Here is an 18,246-nt window from a genome sequence, read left to right on the forward strand (position 1 = left end):
AACTCCATGTGTCAGCATCATTCAAAATAAAATCCTCTTCCCACAGCAACCATTAGAGTCATTGATGACTTTTTCAGGCATGGAGAGCACTGCAAAACCTTCTGCCCACCCTCCTCCACAGAAGCTCTCCCTGGAGTTTTGGATTTGTCAGCCTTTCACTCATCTTTAGATCACATGAGAAAAATGCAGAAATCACAATAAAATCCTCATGTGTGCACATGGATAAGGAATTGGTTCAGCTGCATTTCCCTTGTCCTTGTTCCATGCTGCTGGCCATTTATGAGACAGGAAAATACAGATATCTTTGCTGTCATCCAGCACAGGGACTGATGCTGGAAAACTGAGCCAAAGCTGTACTGGGAGATGTCTGGGAACATGCTTGTCCTGTACTGGAATCACACTGTTTGTACATGGATTCTCCATCTCCTCCTCCTTCCTCACACTGATTATCTAACCAGTCACCATTACACAGCTCAGGAGAGAAATGCTGCTACCTCCTTATGACCCCTCGCCTTATAAATGAGAGGATAAAAGCAAAACTCCCAAAGCAGCTCTAATTTTCTACATGATGTGGCAATTCTGAATCACAAACATCACGTTACTGAAGGATGCACAGGAATATTCAGGAAGGCTAAAAATGATGCATTGACTCCAAACTCCCTTTTTGAAGTTACAACCGTGTTATAATCGTGAGGAATTAGGTCACTCTGGGCTTTCCCCAATATGACTCTGTCCTGAATAGATGGGTTTAATTCATGTTCAGTACATTCAGGTTGAGAACAAAAATGTTTTAGAGCCATTTCAAGGCAGCTATTGCTCATTAATCCATGTTCTTTGAACTACTGTCCCAGTGAATACAGCACAAAGCAAGTGACACATTCGGCCACTTCATGTTTTGCCAACCCACAAGAAGGAAGAGAAGAAGGTTTCATTTCAGATAGAGCAAGAGCTATATAATTGCTGAAGAAATTAAGAATAATTATAAGTGGTTTGCCTGATAATTACCTGTTTTTCTGTAGCATAGAGGGTAGGCACAACTACAAGTAAGAAAATGAATGATGATGTTTTTTTGGAACAGCAGAGACGCACAGCATGTGGCTACATGGTCATCCTGACTGGTACATACTGGTACAGAGAGTGGCAGCTTCCCTGTCCCCTCAGAGCATGGAAGGATGATACCAGAGGCAATGCATTCCATGGAATTCCACCTGATTCCATCCTCAGCTTCAGCACAGAATCATCATACCCCCTCAGCCATGCAACCTTCCCATGCCTTAGCTTTTCCATTTGTAAAAATGGGATAATAATTGCTCACTAAATAGGATATTTATGAAGATGGACTCATTCGTTTGCCTTGGAAAGGAACCCCACAGAAAAAAAAAGGCAAAAATTAGATAAATCAACATCTGTCACACAGCACGCAAGCGAGCAGCCTCACAGATTGCCACATGCTGGGATGTTTCCCTGACTCCTGTTTTCCATCCATCACAGTGCAGAGAAATAATTGAGATCTGGAAGCTATCCCTTAAGGAGATATTTATCTCCCATTAAAGAGCAAAATAGCTCACTTGAAGTTCATAAACTGGGAACTTCTGAGCGTTTATGAGAGACAGTGTGAACTTCTGACAGAAAGGGCTCCTTGCAAAGATGAGGACATAACTCCAAAGCTGCAGGAGAAACCAGAGGACTTCTGCATTTTAAAAATATTCATAACAAACAGGAACAGAACAGACCTAAGCAACAGTTTGCAGCTGTGACTGGGGGCCACTGATGGACTGAATGACTCACCTTGGTGGGCTACACAATGAAATAAAATTGGTTTAGAACTGCACAAGAAAGGGAAGGGGTAGCACATAGCCAAGTGCATGTTAGGATGAGGAATTTCTGTGGTAGTTACAGAAATTGTGCAGAAAAAACACTGAGCAAATCAGGTAGCCAAGGCTACAGGGGCAAATAACACTTGAATTTAGAAAGAAACATGCCAACCAGAAAGGAGCAGTAGGGGATTTCTAGAACTGTACAGAAGAGAAAAAGGTAGAGAATCCCTGTTTTCAAACCAGTTCTACCACTAATCCTTTACTGCTACACACACAGAGCTTAATTAACATCTCAACAACTTTGCCATATTACCTGCTCTATAAATGCTGTTATTATTACAACTGTTTCTATGACCAATCTTCATCCCCAGCACAATTTTAAAGACAACAGTTGAGGTGCTGTAATGGAAGGGTCCTGATGAGAAGCTGACCAGCCCTGGCTGTAAGAGGTACCTGCTGGAGTGCCCCCAGTGCTCTCCCTGCTCCCACAGACTTGAGCTGCCAAAGCTCCTGGCTCAGCAGCCCGTTCCCTTCTGCCCTTCCTTCACTGGACTGTGTGCACATGCAGCAGCAGAGGAAACTCTGCTCGTGCTCCTGCTTCGATTCACTGTCGGGGAACAACCGTAAATTGCCAGAGGAAAAAGCAGGAACAGAAACAGCTTCACCCCTTCTGTCACTAAATCAATGTAGCTGAGCAGGAGGGAAATACAGTAGCCAGCTCTCATGAGGGGATTTTTTTCTGTGGTTGTAATGGCTTTTTCACCACCCCCAGCCCATTTTCAGCTAACACAGACGTGTTTACCCTATTTTTCATTAATTCAATTTAGTTTTACATTGAGATACTATGAAAAAAGTGTTGTTAAGCAGGGCAGGTTCATTCACTCTACAAATACATTACTGGCCCAAGAATCCTTCTAGAGATAATACAGTTCCCATCATAAAAGGAATAAAAGACAATAAAATACTTACAGTAAAAGCTTGTCCTCTTTTCTGCGTTAAAAAGAAAAGTGTCTCCCACTAGCTTCTGACAGCATGTGCAAACCAGACTGAAAATTCAGGGCTTGAGTGCTTCCCTGAGAGGAAAACCACATTGCAGAGAGACACAGAGAGCTGCTTGAGAAATGATTCACACACGGAAGCGAGCTGGCTCCACCAGCGCCTCGGCACTCAGCACACACACACAGGCACTCGCTTACTCAGGGGAATGACAAATATTATATTTTCATCAAAGCAAGGAGGATTTATGCAAGAAAGCAATTTGTAGCCTAGGTCCAGAGCAGGGAGATGCTTCAATCCTTAAAGCAGACGAAGAGTTTCTTTCAGGGTCCCATCATCCCCAACTGCAGGACTGGACACTGGGCACAGCATAAACCACAAACTGGTCTGGATGATCCAATTAAGCAAAAATATGCAGCACGTACCACGGAGAAAGGGCAAGGAAGTGGCATAGAAAAAGGCATTTTCAGAGGAAAACACAGATGCAGCTTTCAGAAGCTTTTCTATTCCACAATAATACATCCCCCAGAGTGCCAGCAATCTCAGCTAGTATACCTTATGACATTTCCCTTGCCTCCATCATTGCTTCAACAAAGTGGAAAAGTGGGTGTAGCAAAGGAAGGTGCACTAAGACAGAAGCTTTTACAAAACTAACCAGAATCAGTCCTGAGTGACTCGATGTGCCCAAGAAGGGTCAATCTGTTCTTTATTTAGAAAAGAGCAAACAAAGGACAAGAGTGAACAAATCCTTGAGAACGTTAACCTCTTCCTTAAGATTTTTGAAAGAATTTCATGATTGAAAACAGGAAGAAAAAGGCCAGAGGTCTTAACAGAGTTAAAGCAAGCAGAGATAGTATCAATTTGAAGGAGACAGAGAGGATGAAAAGACATCAAATCCAAACTTCAAACAAAAAACTAATATGTTTTAAAAAGAACTTTTTGTCCAATTCTGTCTAGAGAGGGTCTGATCACGCCCTGGTCTCCCTGACCAAAGAATTCCTATGGATCAGGAATTCTCCCTCTCAATGGTGTGAAGCTGGTATTTAAGTAATGTTGATACTACAGTAGATGTTTTTAGTAGATATTGATGAATCTGAATAGTCCAACCTTATTGCACCCTCCTTACTCAAGGTGCCAAAGGGGCCTGAAGGCAGCTGATGTAATGCCAAGAGTAAATTTATGTTTTAGCTCAGTCTTGGCACCACTACTGTTATCATAGAGTAACCAAACCTTAGAAACAGATGGAGCCCAAGCCAAATCTCGTCCGAAGATTATGGATTTGGGATCCAACTTTCTGATATTCTTAAGAGAAACGAGCTCTCGCTTTATCTTAAGATGCCAGAACAAGACAAAAGAGCACACCGTGACTTATTTGGCACAGGAGAAAGTTCTGTGCTTGGCAGGTCTCAAGCAGACATTAGTTCTAAGTCCCTAAATTCAGTCAGGTGCTATTCCAGCTTTGCCAACATCCAAAATGTACCCATCCTTCTACCCAGCCCACTTGGACAGTTTCTTCAATATCCAAGGTCAGGCTGTGTGACCACAGGTAGAACTAACCCGTTCTGTATTTTTACACAACATTCAGAGTTCTTGAGATGATTCACAGCTCAGATAAGGAGGAAGTTGCTGTAGATACTTGATCTGAATGCAGAGTTCCTCCTCCCTGAGGAAGTGACCCCACACGTGATGCAGGCATAGGCAATGAGGTCACTTGGGTACCCAGGGGAGGGACTGCAGCTCACCCCTCTGCTCATGGACCACCTTCACAACTGAACAGATGCAGCTCAAAAATACCAGCTCAGGGCAAACAGCTGCAGGTACCTGGACCCTGAGCTCACCAATGAGAGGGATATCAGGTGCAGACACCTTGCTGAGAAGATTCTTTGGCTGAACAAACCAAACCCTTTTTGGAAAGCAGCATTCTGCCCCTCTGCCACTGCTGGTGAGTTTGTTTGGGCTCAGAGGGAGAGCAGTGTTGGCAGCTTGATAGGTTTTCCTATCCTCTAGCCAAGAGAAATACAGAACTGAGATGAGGGAGTGGGGAGGCAAGATGAGCTCCAGTATTGCACTCTCAAATATCTTTGGGATACATTTGATAAATATAACTTGACCAAAACCTAAAAATGAAATGCTTGGCTGTAAGGAGACAGTCACAACATTTACATACTTCAGCTTGGGGAGACAGCCTGGAATAGTGGTGGAGAATTTCCCCAAACCCAAGGAGACCAGACAGTATATTTGTTTATTTAGAGGTTTTCTGGTAGCCCTTATGGCTATAATTACCTGATCTCTTTACTTAGACCAAAGAGTTATTCAGCATAAAACTTTCTGAATTGATAAATTGCCTTTCTGTTAAATGAAAGAACAGCCCAGAAACAAACAGCTCAAATGAGTTGGCCAGGCTGAAAGAAAGCCAGGCCCTTAACCATAATTACTTTCACACAGCCAGGGTGAGAAAACAATTTCAAGTAGCAATATAAACTTTTTTCAAGTATCTGCCAGGTTCTCACCCAGCTGGTAAAATTGGTTGACAGACAAAATAACACTGAACATATTGCCTGCATTCTGCTCAATGCACTTGCTCCCACAACTTCCCTACAAGGTATGAGAGAATAAGATCAACCCTCACCATTAATACACCTTAAAAATACTGCATTTGAGGAATTTCAAGGCTTTATGCTGCATTAATAGTACAATTCCACAAGAACAAGTATGGATGAGAACTTAATGAAATGGGCAAAGGGCAGAATTTTGGGTGGCACAGCTCATTTGAGAAACAAATGCATAGTGTGGAAAAAAGGCTCACACAAGGAACAAGGCTTAAAATATCTTTGCATTTACAGATATTTATGCCATATTTAACTGCTTTTGTGCATGAAACAATCTTAATTACAAAGGAGAGAAATTCCATAAACAAGGCTATTATGTCAATAACAATGTCTTTTTAAAGCAAGTCTCTAATTCAGCTGTAAGACTTGGGACATTGCTGTCTGGAGTTGGAAAACCAAAAGCAATTACAAAGGCAAGCCTGCATCAGACAGTGGATATTAGTGGAGTCAGGCCATGGCTTTGGGACAGCATTTACTCTGTGCTTTTTCCCTTTTGGACATAACTGATCCAAACTTCTTTATTTTCTCAGTTGCAGTGCAGATGTCAGGAAGTTCACACTGCTGGTGGACGTTTGCAGAGTGAATCATGGGGCACCACTTTCCATTTTGACAAAAACAACTGCTGCTCAGTCAACAAGATGCTGCTGATCAAATGGGTGGATGGAACTCCTGCAACTGCTGCCAAAAAGGCTCCACCAGCACAAGCAAGCTGTGTGAGCTGGCTTGGAGAACTGGGATTTATTTTTCCCTCCCTGTTCTTAAGAGACTACTCACAGTTTCATGTTCCTACCCAACACCTGAGGGGCTCAGCCTGTGACCACCAGCTTTGACCTGCAAGTGGAGAAAATGCTTGTTGCTGGAAGAGGTTAAAATAATTAAATTGGGGTGAAAAAAGGCAGAAAATCTTTTATGGAACATGGAGTGCTACAGGAGACAAGAAAAACAGCTTCCTCTGGTGCCTATTGCCAAAATTTCAGAAGACCAGACAACAACTTGAGAATTTCCAAGGGAACAGCCACTGAGTCAGTCAAAAATAGAATTAGGAAACTGCCTGTTTCAAAAGTAAGTCTATAAGATGTGCCAGCATTTTTCAGTATTTCTGTAATTTCTGAGTAGAACACTCAAGAGTTAACAACCATTTATCTACCAAAAAAAAAGAGCCAACCCACAGAAAAAGGGAAAATGAGAAAGGATATCTATGTAGCAAAGAAACACTCATCATATGTCATATACTTAAAATAAAAATCACTGATCACTTTTACATACATTGATGCAAAGTTTATTATTTGCAATTTTCAAACATCTCTACTTCCTTAGGCATCATCAACAACCAAGGACAGCTTTTCTGCAGTCAGCCTGTTTTTCAAAATGTGGATAAATCTGAACATGCAAAAAAGGCAATACTGAGTGCTCTTCCCTGAAAGAGGACGATAAGACTTATACTGTTATTTTTTACTAACTGATTTTTTTTTTTAATTTCAGTGATTAAAAGCAAGAAAAGCTTAAGGGAAAGGGAGTAACTTTCTATTTTATTATTCCTCGTTGTTAGTTTTCTGCTATATAGGTTATAATGTGGCACTCATTAACAATTCATAGAGAATTACCATATTCAAGTAGCACAGCAAGTTTTTACTACCTACCCAGGCAAAATCCCGCACAACCCTATTTGCTCCCTTTACTAATTGTCCCAGAGGGATCTCATGCTGGAAGAGCTGGCATTCTATCACCTAACGGGAGAGGAATTGCAACAGGTTAGAAACTCCAAGGAGCCCGGAACAGAAAAACATCCCATCAAACCGCTGCCAACGCAGAGCTGCACAGCAAAACGAAGCTCTGGAGATGTGTGCTGGAGGCTGCCTCGGAATTAAAAACCCCGACGCGATTCCAGAGCGATGTCCCACTGCTTTGAACTTCTCGGTGCGTTTCAGGGGGATGCAAATGACAGACCGGAGGTGTCGGCTTTGTCTCCGAGGGTTTCCCGCTGCAAGTGCCGACAGCGGAGCTGTGGGATCCCCCCGACCCAGGGGAGCCCAGCGGGAACCCAACCAGGACAAACCCACAGAGGGAACTCAGGCCCCTGCGAGGAATGAGCCCCCTAATGCAGATCAGGATGGCAGAAAAAAGGCTCTTGGCAAGATTTGATTCACCACACAGCAATGCCTTGGAGTGCCCACCTCGTGTTTCCTCCCTGCATCTCTTACAGACACTCGATCAGTATCGGTTGATCGTTGCAGTAGCTTAATAACTCATCTATTTTACAGGTCAGGAAATGAGAGCCCCTAAATTACTGACTAATTATGACAAATTTGCAAGGGTCTGCAGTGCTCATCGATTTTAACTCCCATCTAAATCAGCAGCTTTGACAGACATGTACACTGTTATACAGAGGCACCCAGAAATTCAGCATAGAAATGTGGCTTTGATGATGTAATCAAATTCAGAAAAAAGGAGAATCTAAATTAAAGTTCAACAATTCCTTTCTTCTAGACAGCTTATAGGAACAAACATGTTTGCTACTGCTTAAACTTTTAAATCAGCTTAGAAAGCTTGAGAAATGGAACTGTGCAGCTGAAATTTGAAGTGCCCAGACACTGAGACCCTCCCAGCATTAACCACAATGCTACAGAGGAACCATTAAAAAACAAGTAGTGGAATAATGCAGGCAAATTCCATTCTGAGAGGCAGGTTCTGCTTTCGAGACTCCTTACAAAAGAATTTCCTTGGATCTCTTGGTTGGCGATCATAATCCCTTCAGATTTTAAACCCTCAATGCAAATCTGGCACTCAAACTTTATAACTAAAATGAATTAGAAGCATCCTCAAACTCAGCAAAAAAGATCTTGGCATGTGGCTCACGTTGCCTACAGGGCAGGTAAGGACAAATATCAACATTTCACCAGCATGAGCTCATCCTGCAGGCACAATCTTCCCATCAAACGTGCTCAGTGCCACTCGTGCTGGCTCTGCTGTGCCAGTTGTCCCCCCACACAGAGTGGATGCAAACTGCTCCTCTCCTCAAGGTCTCATTTTCTCGTGCAGCACAGCCACACCAAACAGCTCACACCAGAGCAGAAGCCTCCCTTACCAAAAGCCCTAAATGCCCAGAAGCAAGAGGCACAGGCAATGAAGTGGGAAAGCAGGAATAGGTGCTCAGTTTTCCATGTTTCTATAAAAGCAAGTGATAATTTAAAATCACCAGCAGATACTACTGTAGGAGGGCAATGAAGCAAGAGAACAGATTGCATGAAAAGGAAGAAGTGCCCTATGGAGTTTGTGACCTGTTTACCATAAGTAAATAAATAAATGAAAGCAAAACAACCCCCTGAGGTGACAGTTTGCATGAGGGACATTAGTGAGTCTGTCATGTGGAAGCCTATAGAAACAACTGTCATTACAGAGCAAGGGATTGATTTGCCACACAACAGGAACTCGGGAGAGAAAGCAGATGTGAAAGAAGGGAAGAAGAAGATTTGGAAATGAGGACAGCAGGGAAGTCACTCTGAATATTGCCCAACTAACACCACTGCCCTGGTACAGAGCAGCTGAAGGCCAAGAGGAAAATGGAGCAGTTTGAGAACACTATGAAACGAAGAGAGAACACACAAGCCAGGTCAATTCTTTCTACTCCCCACTGAATCACTCAGCAGCTCTTCCTGCTCCTGTGGCAGGTGGAATATCACAATTTTGCATCCTTCATTAGGGTTAATTAGTTCACTTGCTGACAGTGTTGAAAGAAAGGCCAAGTGTTGGCTCAGCCAAGAGGGAGTGACATCTTCGATTCCTGCAGGAGCATGCTGTCCAAGGAAAGCCTGGGCTGCCCCTGCCTGTGGAACTGTCCTCTATTCCCTGAGCTGAGGACAGGCTCCAGAATAAATCTTATTCCTTTCAGTTCCACTACCATCCACTGCTATCAAAAATCAGGAATATGTTATTTTGTGCTCTTTGATCTCGTTCAAACCGTGAAAACAACAGCCTAAGCATTTTGCCCTGCTGTATCTAGGGGAGCTGGAAACCTTTTACCAGCAAGAAATTCTTACAGCAGTTACCATGGTGACTCTGGTAATAGATATTTAAAGGCAGCTCACTCATAATCACATTCATTAGGTATCAGGAGGCTTTAGTAAGGCACAAAAAGCTTGAAACCAGGGAGCCAACCAGGCTTGGTGATGGTATAAGAAATTTATGGGATCTCCTTATCCCATCATTTAGCTGGACACAAAGGGCTCCTGTTCAAATCTGCAATGGCACTGAAGCTTGCAGAATAAACTATTTTTAGTTTGTCAATTTAAAAATTGGTTCTGAAAGCCTCATTTCAGTCGTGGTACTTTAATAAATCCTTTCAGAGTGGGCATTGCCAGAAATATAAGAAATAGCTGTGCCACAGCTCCATCCCCCATTAGGGCCAGGCTGCTGGCAATCTCCTGGTCTGCCATCACCTGGAAACTCAAATCTGGATAAAGCTCTCTGAGCTGAAGAGGTAGGTTTGGTTATATAAATGTTAAATCATTTGTTTCTTTAGGTTTGAGTCCACAGCTTTCCAATCCACTGGAACACAAGGCAGAGAATCTGCAGAGGCAGATCTCCAGATAGGGAGCCACTTCACCAGGCTGGCTGAGCCTGTGTAACAGTCATCAAACTGAGAGTTCCTTTCTCTTTTTGCTGCAGATTTCCATGACAACTTTCCTGCAGTATCAACTTCTTTCTACTGGAAAGGTCTCTCAAAGAGAATTTAGGCTTCTATAGCAACAGCTGAAAGCCCTGGGAGATGATGATGCCTGAAACTTTTTTTAGACCACCGAAGTGTCTTTTAAATCTTACAGGTGAAAACAAAAATATATGTAATATTGGGCAAACTGTGAAGAGGAGGAGTACCTTGCTGAAGTGGAACAAACACAAAGAAACCACCTTCCTTTCAACAGGGGTACAGGCTTTGAGATCTAAAACGTTAGGGAGAGCAGACAGGATCAAACACTCATCTTGAAAAGCCACATCCTGTTCCTTCTCTCTGAGCTACAGAGCACAGTCACAAGGAACGAGTCTGCTGATCCTAAAAGGAGATTTTAGTCCAAGATCTCTCTCTGCAGCCTATTTTATATTGACTTAGAGGAAAAAAAATTTAAAGAATTGGAAAATCAGTGAGTCAGGATACCTTTTGAGTTTTAACTCCAATATACCTGCCTCCTACCTATAATCTAACCTTTTTCTTAGTACTTTAGCTGTTTGCCATGGTAGTGACACAGTATTCTCCAACACTGAGAGCTACTTTAGAAGAAAAAAAAACCCCAGCTGCACTCTCAACCAAATAAATTTGTTAAACTCAAAAGCCAAGGAAAGTACAGAAGCTAAAGCAGCTTTCCTTCACTGAAATTAGATCTATTTCACAAAGCACTTCACTTCTCCAATGTACTTTCCAACCTAAAGTCTTTTAAAGAAAAAAAAAAAGACAAAACACTACATTCACAAGGTCAATGAGAAGTGGGAAAGGATTAAATTTGTTGTATAGATAAGAATACTACAGGGTGGAAACAAAGCCCAGCAGGTCCCAGCACCTTCCCTTTTGCAGCCACTGGAAACCTCTTTGTAGCCAACAGGTGAGATCAGCATGTGACCACCTGCAAAGCAGCCCCACTTTCTTCTGCTTGTGCTGATTAAAAGCTTTTCCTTTTTTCATTAAAATACCCATTAATTTATCTCCTCTTCTTCTCATTCACCCCTACATCATGACAGTTCTGATAAGGAAAAAAAAAGTGCCCACAGGTAGGAATGAGTGAAAAAGAATGGATTTGATCTAATTCTTGTTGATTTCCACCTTCAGTCACTTCTTGCCCAGCTGAATAACTTCAGAAAACACTGGCAGTTTGACAAAATAAAAGTTGAGGACCGTGAAAACTTATTTTAATTTTTTAGTAGCACTGCTAGAGTCTATTCAAAACCTGGAAACTGTACAACCAAGACATATGCAAAACCAGGATTCCTGACAAACCCCTCATTATTTCCAAGATTTATCCTGTCTGGAGAAGACTGAAGCGTGGGAGTCACTGAGTCACCGCAAAGGTCAAGTGAAACGCAATTATTCGGTGTCACCGTGTGCTGCCCTCTGCTGAAACAGACACCGAGCTCCTGGGAGCAGCAGAAAAGCTCGGGATCATCTGTGCCCGCTGCTGCCGTCACACTCGCCCGAATTCAGAATGTTTCATTCCGTGGGACCAGGCAAGGTTAAAAATAACCTGAGCTCTTACACTGGACTGAACAGCTCCGGGATAAAGGAGTGGCTTAGTCGGGGAGAAGGAAGAGGGTCGGATGCACCACCACTCTGCAGTGATGGAGGTTCGCAGGCTTGGGAAAAAGAAACAGCTGAAAGTTTCATTTAAACAACTTGTTTATCAAAGATGTTGAACTCTCATAGTCCCTCTCAAATCCTTAATCCTCCATCTGATTTCACCCACACGAAAAATCTGTTCAGGCAGATGAGATTATTCAAATACTCAGGCACCGGAATTTGTTCGTATGTAGAACAGAACGGGAAGAGGAGAAAACTATTAAATATCGAAGGGAAAAATAGCATATAATCACACATTAATATCCATAAATAAGTATATCTTATAGAACCATATTTACAAAATTCTTGCTTAAATCTTTTATTTACAAACAAATAGTAACCCAGCATTTTCTCCAAAACTCAGGGAAATAGGAAAGAAAGTCAAAGCAATATTTCAACTATACATATAAACTCTCAGTGCTGAAAATCCCAATCCAACATATATGGTTTTTTTCCCCTTAGGCCTTTGGAAATTAGGCTTTGCTGTGAGACTTCAGCCCAGCAAGGTTATTTTGGCTCAAGAAGATTGAAATCTTAAGTTGAGGGTTCCTTAGGGAGACCATCCTCAAGATCCTGCTGTAGTAGATTTTAACCACGTGCTCTTTCATGGGATTTGACCTTAAAAAAAAAAAAGAGGGGGGGAACCCACAAACAAACAAACAAAATCCCAAACAAACAACAAAAACCATAATTTAAAAAACCCAAGGACAAAAAGAAAAAAAAAAAAAAAGAAAAAATAAGAAGAGGGAATTGCAGCGGGCAGGTGGGCCCTGCTGGTGCAGCCAGCAGAGGGCAGTGGGATTTAGAGGAAAGTTGTTAAACTTCGTCTAATGAAGTATTTGAAGTGATAAAATTATCCATTTAAATCGTTATTTGAACCTACCTACACTAAGACATAAGCAGGACAGAGAAAAAAAGAACCAAAATAGAAAAGAAAATTTATTACATTAGGACCTCTAAAAGTCGTGTTTCAGGGTATCAGGAAGATTTCATACTAATGCATCATTTACTTAATTTTGAAAGCAATTTTCAATTACTGAAATACAACAATTCCATGCATCCTATTGAAACCAAGACAACTATTTCTTATAGATTTTGAAACCTATGGGTAACTTAAAATAGAAAAATATCGAATGAGACGAAAGGTTTTTTTAAGGCACACCTTTTATCACTTGGGAAGATGAAAACTGGTTCTAATCCACAAGAACAAGAAAGCAAGGCGAAGAAAAAACAACACAAGCAGGAAACATAGGAGTTTTTTAAAATGCACCTTATTCACCAAAAGGAAAAGCAACATTTCTCACCTTATCACCAAACAGAACAGCTCCCCAGAGCTAAGGTTGTGCATAATTTGACGGGAGCCCCGTTCGCATTTTGTGATGGAGCACTGTGGATATTCTCAGAGCCCTTTCGAGCTGCACGATGTCCTGAAGCAACACCGCTGCCCCACGCTAGAGGAGCCCCAGCTGTCCCCAGGGAGCAGCCGGGGATGTCCCGGTGCTCCGGCGTGCCCGTGGCACAGCGGGGACGCCTTTGCCAGGCTCAGGTGCCTCGGGCCGGGCAGCCCCGCGGGAGCTGCGGGAGCCCCGCTGCACTCAGAGCCCCGCGGGGGCTGCGGGAGCCCCGCTGCACTCAGAGCCCCGCGGGGGCTGCGGGAGCCCCGCTGCCCCTCCGAGCCCCGACTCGGCTCCGGCAGCGCCCGCCCCGTGCGGGACCTGTTGCCCTCAGGCACCGGCGCGGGGCCGGAGTCAGCGGCGGGGAGGATGCGGGGACACGGCGGCGACACCGCGACATCTCACCCGCTCCCCGCACCTCAGCCAGGGCACAGGGACTGGGTCCCGCACTGCGGCACCTCAGCGCTCCCCCAGCACCGGGATGCCCGGCGCGAGGCTGCCGGTTCTCCCCAGCCCAGCCGGTGCCCCCGCGCTGCCCTCACCTCCCCGCGCTCACCTGCAGCCGCCGCCGCCGCCGCCGCGCTCGGGGATGCTCCGCAGCCGGAGCCCTCACCTCACCTGCACCGGCCGCACCGGCCACCAGGGGGCTGCTGTATGGCACGCCGGGTAATGTAGTCCCCTGGCTGCCCGGGACGGCCAATCCCCGCGGCGCGCCGCGGAACGTGCCGGGAGTGGTAGTTCATCCCGGAGGCGTCGGCGAGGGGCTGACTGGGAGATGTAGTCAAAGCGCGGCACTGTTCAGCCGACTTCTCCCCGCCGCGGAACTACAACTCCCGTGCGCCCCGTCGGCGGCGGCTCCAGCGGGCCTGGACGCGACGCCGAGCGGTCGTGGGTGTGCATGCCCATCATGGCGGCCCCGCCGCCGTCAGCGCCGGGAGAGCCGGCGCCGCCGCCGCCTCCACTGCAGTACAGCCTCCTGCTGCAGCACCTCGTGGGCGACAAGCGGCAGCCCCGCGTCTGGGACCCCGCCATCCTCGGAGGAATCCCCTGCCCGCCCAAGAGCGAGGAGCAGAAGATGGTGGAGCGGGTCATGGAGAGCTGCCCCTTCAAGGCGGCGCTGGCCTGCGTGGGAGGTGCGGGGTCGCTCGGGGTGCCTGTGGCCTCGGGAGAGGGGCGGATGGAGAAGAGGCTGCAATCCCCGTGTTTGGTTTTCCTCCTAAGCCTCCTCCAGTGCCTGTCACACGTCGCAGGCAGGGATCTGTGTCTCCCTTCCCTGGAGACGCTCAGATGCTCGTGGCCTTTCCTCACTCAGCCCGGGCTGTTACAGGTGTCCATTGCACCAAGAGATTCCTGCCCTGTCCCAGCAACTGGAGCAGAGCCGCTTCATTGCCTGCAGGGAATGTGCTGCTCCAGCCCAGCCAAGTTAATTTCATTGTGTATCTTTCACAGGGTTTGTTCTGGGAGGTGCGTTCGGTATCTTCACAGCTGGCATTGACACCAACGTGGGGTTTGATCCCAAGGATCCCTACCGCACGCCCACGGCCAAAGAGGTGCTCAAGGACATGGGGCAGCGAGGCATCTCCTACGCCAAGAACTTTGCCATCGTGGGTGCCATGTTCTCCTGCACGGAATGCGTGGTGGAATCTGTGAGTAAGAGCCTCTCAACCATTAAGAAATGTTTTCTGGTACCCTTTAAAATCTTTTACTACATCCAAATTAGTACATATATCCTCTTTGCAATAGGGCTGCTTTGTTCTTGTCCAGGAAAGCTTTTCAGCTTTGAGATCTGTCTTCAGAGCTGCCATTCTCTGACAGGATGAAGAACTCTTTTGCAGTAGCAAAATCCTTTTAAGTTTTAAGTCCTAAATGTATTGGCAAGCATAGACATTACTTTTTAAAACCCTAGCTACAAGTGCTTTTGTAAAATGTCAAACTGTGAGTTGCAACATGGTAATTTGAGTGACTAAAAATTCCATATGCAGAAAGGGATCATTTGATGAAAGTTCTTGAGTAACAGGCCAGTTTTCATCTGGCCCCTACAGTCAGAAATTACCTTTTGCAGCTCAGTAGTAAATCTATCATCTGGGTTTTTTTAATAGGAAAATTACCCTGTTATGAATTTGAGTCCTGCCTTTTAATTGAAAGGCACAATTACTTCTTAACTCATCTAGAAGAAAAGTGTATCTGCTTGCACAGCAGAGCAGAGCAAAGAGATCTGTGCAGTGGTGAAAATCCAGCGTGTCCTGGCGATGGAAATAGACCACCCTTGTCAGCAGGTGCTGTGACTCTCACTGTGCCAAGGACCAGGCTCAGGGCTGCTCTCATGTGGTCGTTGCCCTTTTAGACTCATGGCTGTGTTCTGTCCTGGCTCACCTGAGGATCCTTCCCACAGCACTGCATTGCACCACATGGACTTGTCTCACCTCTCCCAGTTACCTTCTCCTTCCTCCCTCCCCTGCCCTGCAAGTCTGGGAGTGCAGGGCCATCTGCTGAGAGCAGAGGGAAGAACATCCTCAGCTGAGAAGGGGATGGAATGTCATTTAACCTTTCTTGGTGTTAGCACAGCTACTGAGTGCCTGTTCCATATTTCCTTGTTGGCTCTGATTTGTAACTCCACAGTATCGTGGGAAGTCGGACTGGAAGAACAGCGTTATCAGCGGCTGCATCACGGGAGGAGCCATCGGCTTCAGAGGTTGGTGGTGCCTGCTGGGAGCTGTTTCTGTGATAAGATTGAATTTGGTTATGCAGCACACGATGTTCTCAGTGCAGCACACACACCACAAACCTCTTTGCGTGGGGCTGTGGTGAGGCCAGCGTGAGAGCGCTCTGGACTGGCAGAGCTGTCAGCTCCAAGAATAAGTGGGGATAAGGAAGGGTTGGTCATAGAGGAAAATCAACAAAATTCACTTGAAAGAAAAGTCTGGAGATGGTGGTGGCTGTCTACACTTTTCTGTGGTGTCATGGGAGAGAGCCAAAAATACATACAGAAGCTCTTGTGTTAACTGAGCTCTACACATCTGCCATTTCACTCTCTGCTACTCTCCTTTGAAATTAGAACTAAAGACCTCTCTTCTTTTGTACCATGTGTAAAATGCTTTTCTCCTTTCTCATGTATCAGTTCAAACAGACAATTCTACTTACATGTGAACAAGAAGTGGGATTTTAGTTCAGCAGCGCTAGTGGAGACTTTCCTTTAGTGGTAACATCTGGGAAAATGCTCAAGTAGGAGAGAGCTGCTCTGCTCATCAGAAAGATCAAACTTCTCTCACTCTCCTTAAGAAAAAAAACCAGTCCTGTTTTAAGAAGCATAAATGAAAAGAAAGCTCTTGAAAGTGCTTCTAATTGAGCTTGTTAAGTTGTGTTTGTCCTAGACCTAATCCTCTTAGAGCTGTCAGAGCAGTGGCTGCCCTTCCTCTCCCTCCCTAGCCCCACCAAGCCACTTGCAGGGCTCAGATGAGAGCGCAGTAAAATCAGCAGTGGCCACGGGAGGGTTCTCCTCTGGCCCCGAGGGTTCTGCATCAGGCAAGGACAGTGCCACTGTCCCGTGGGAGGGCAGGTTCCTGCTGCTGTGAGCTCTGAGCCAGCACAAGTTACTGGGAAGAAGAATATTTTCTCTACTTTGTCTCATGGTTTCCCACCCTTGCCTTGCAGCTGGGCTGAAGGCCGGGGTGATCGGCTGCGGAGGATTCGCCGCTTTCTCTGCCGCAGTCGATTACTACCTCCGGTAACAGCCAGGAGCAACAGTGCCTGTTCCAGTGCTGCTGCTGGGAGCCTGCACCACGGCACAACCATCAGGCTTACCTTTCCACTGCCTCTGGAGTCAGGGTGGCGCTGGCCACTTTGTGAATGACTAACAGCAACCTGGCTGCGAGCCCTGGCGAGCTGCTCCAGGCAGGCTTGCGGGAGCATGGGAGGATGGAGCCAGGCACAGAGCAGCATCTCCAGGACAGATCAGCTGACTGTCAGTTTCCAGGAAACATGCCTGGACTCTGAGCTCTTTCGATCCTTTGGGGCTGATTTTGATTAAGTCTGTTGCTGGCATCAAAAGAAGGCAGGAGGACAATCTTTGAAGAGAAATGCAGCGATTTAGGTTATCACATATTTGAGGGTGCTGCAAGTGTTTTAAGAGTCACCAGTTTGCAGCTTGCTACTCTGTTGGGGAGAGGTAAGATCCTGTGGAGAAATAAGCTTGTTCCAGGCTTTTCTTAAAATACAATCTGAAGACAAACCACCATCTGTACAATTTGTCTTATTTCAAGTACAAAGATGAGCGCCAGATTTCTTTACCGTGTTTTAAAGGGAAAAGCAAAGGAATCCTTAGCCTTAGAGCTGTGTGGTTACTGGCAGATGAACAAAACAGTTTAAGGGAAAAAAAGAGGTTGTTGCTGAAGTATAATTCTCTGTAGCCACTTGGCTAGCCTGATTTAACCTCACTGTGGGAGTGCAATCTTGCTACTGCTTTAAATGCCCCAGGCTCACCCCATTAGTTCCAGCAGTTTGATAGTGAGACTTAGAAAGCAGAGCTGTGAGAATAAACCAGAATAAACTGGGCACTCACTCAGCACACAGCCTGCTTCCCATCACATCCCTGTGCCACCTCCAAGTGCCCCAGTGTTACTTACACAGGGGGAAGTGAGTGTTTTTTCTCAGCTCAGTTTTTTCTGAGCCCAAAATTGGTGCTGAAATCAAAATATCTGTTTGTTAGCTCAAGGAGCTGCTGCCTCTCTGATTGGTGTTCTATCTGCCCTCCTGCTCTTCTAACCAAGCTCTGTTCTCAGACCTCAGAGAGTCATTTTTAACCTTCATTGAGCCACTCCATAAAGGCAAACACTCCCTCTAATCTTTTTGAGGCAGTGGCATTTCAGATGCAGTGCACACAACTAATAGGGATTCTCCCACTCACCTCCCCTCCTTTGCATCCACAGTTGGACATCCCAGAACAGTGACATCCCTTGTTGACCTGGAAGAGCAACAGTGTGTTTTGGCTGATCCAGTGGTCAGTGGTCAGTTTGGAGGCACATTGGCTCCCATTCCCACATGGAAAGAAATAAAGAGACAGCAAACAGCATGTGATCTATCAGATGAGGTTTCCAGATCTCCTGATGTCCCTT

General features: G+C 45.4%; 2 protein-coding genes across 3 annotated transcripts in view; one reads left to right on the plus strand and one right to left on the minus strand.

Annotated features, from left to right (window-relative positions):
• The window catches only part of SPECC1 (sperm antigen with calponin homology and coiled-coil domains 1), a 72,522-nt gene extending 69,619 nt beyond the window's left edge, over positions 1-2,903 (minus strand). For both annotated transcript variants that reach the window (XM_084219079.1, XM_084219081.1), the window contains exon 1: positions 2,787-2,903. The gene's annotated coding sequence lies outside the window, so the exon portion shown is untranslated. The remainder of the gene's footprint in view (positions 1-2,786) is intronic.
• Positions 2,904-14,019: 11,116 nt separating this feature from the next.
• On the plus strand, positions 14,020-17,357 carry TIMM22 (translocase of inner mitochondrial membrane 22). The gene is made up of 4 exons (XM_084219078.1): positions 14,020-14,268; positions 14,585-14,781; positions 15,755-15,827; positions 16,787-17,357. The coding sequence occupies exons 1-4, from the start codon at positions 14,034-14,036 to the stop codon at positions 16,861-16,863; spliced, it is 582 nt and encodes a 193-aa protein (XP_084075204.1). The 5' UTR covers positions 14,020-14,033; the 3' UTR covers positions 16,864-17,357.
• Positions 17,358-18,246: the final 889 nt, after the last annotated feature.

The sequence above is a fragment of the Fringilla coelebs genome, assembly GCF_963513975.1.
Source record: "Fringilla coelebs genome assembly, chromosome: 20".
Lineage (NCBI taxonomy): Eukaryota > Metazoa > Chordata > Aves > Passeriformes > Fringillidae > Fringilla > Fringilla coelebs.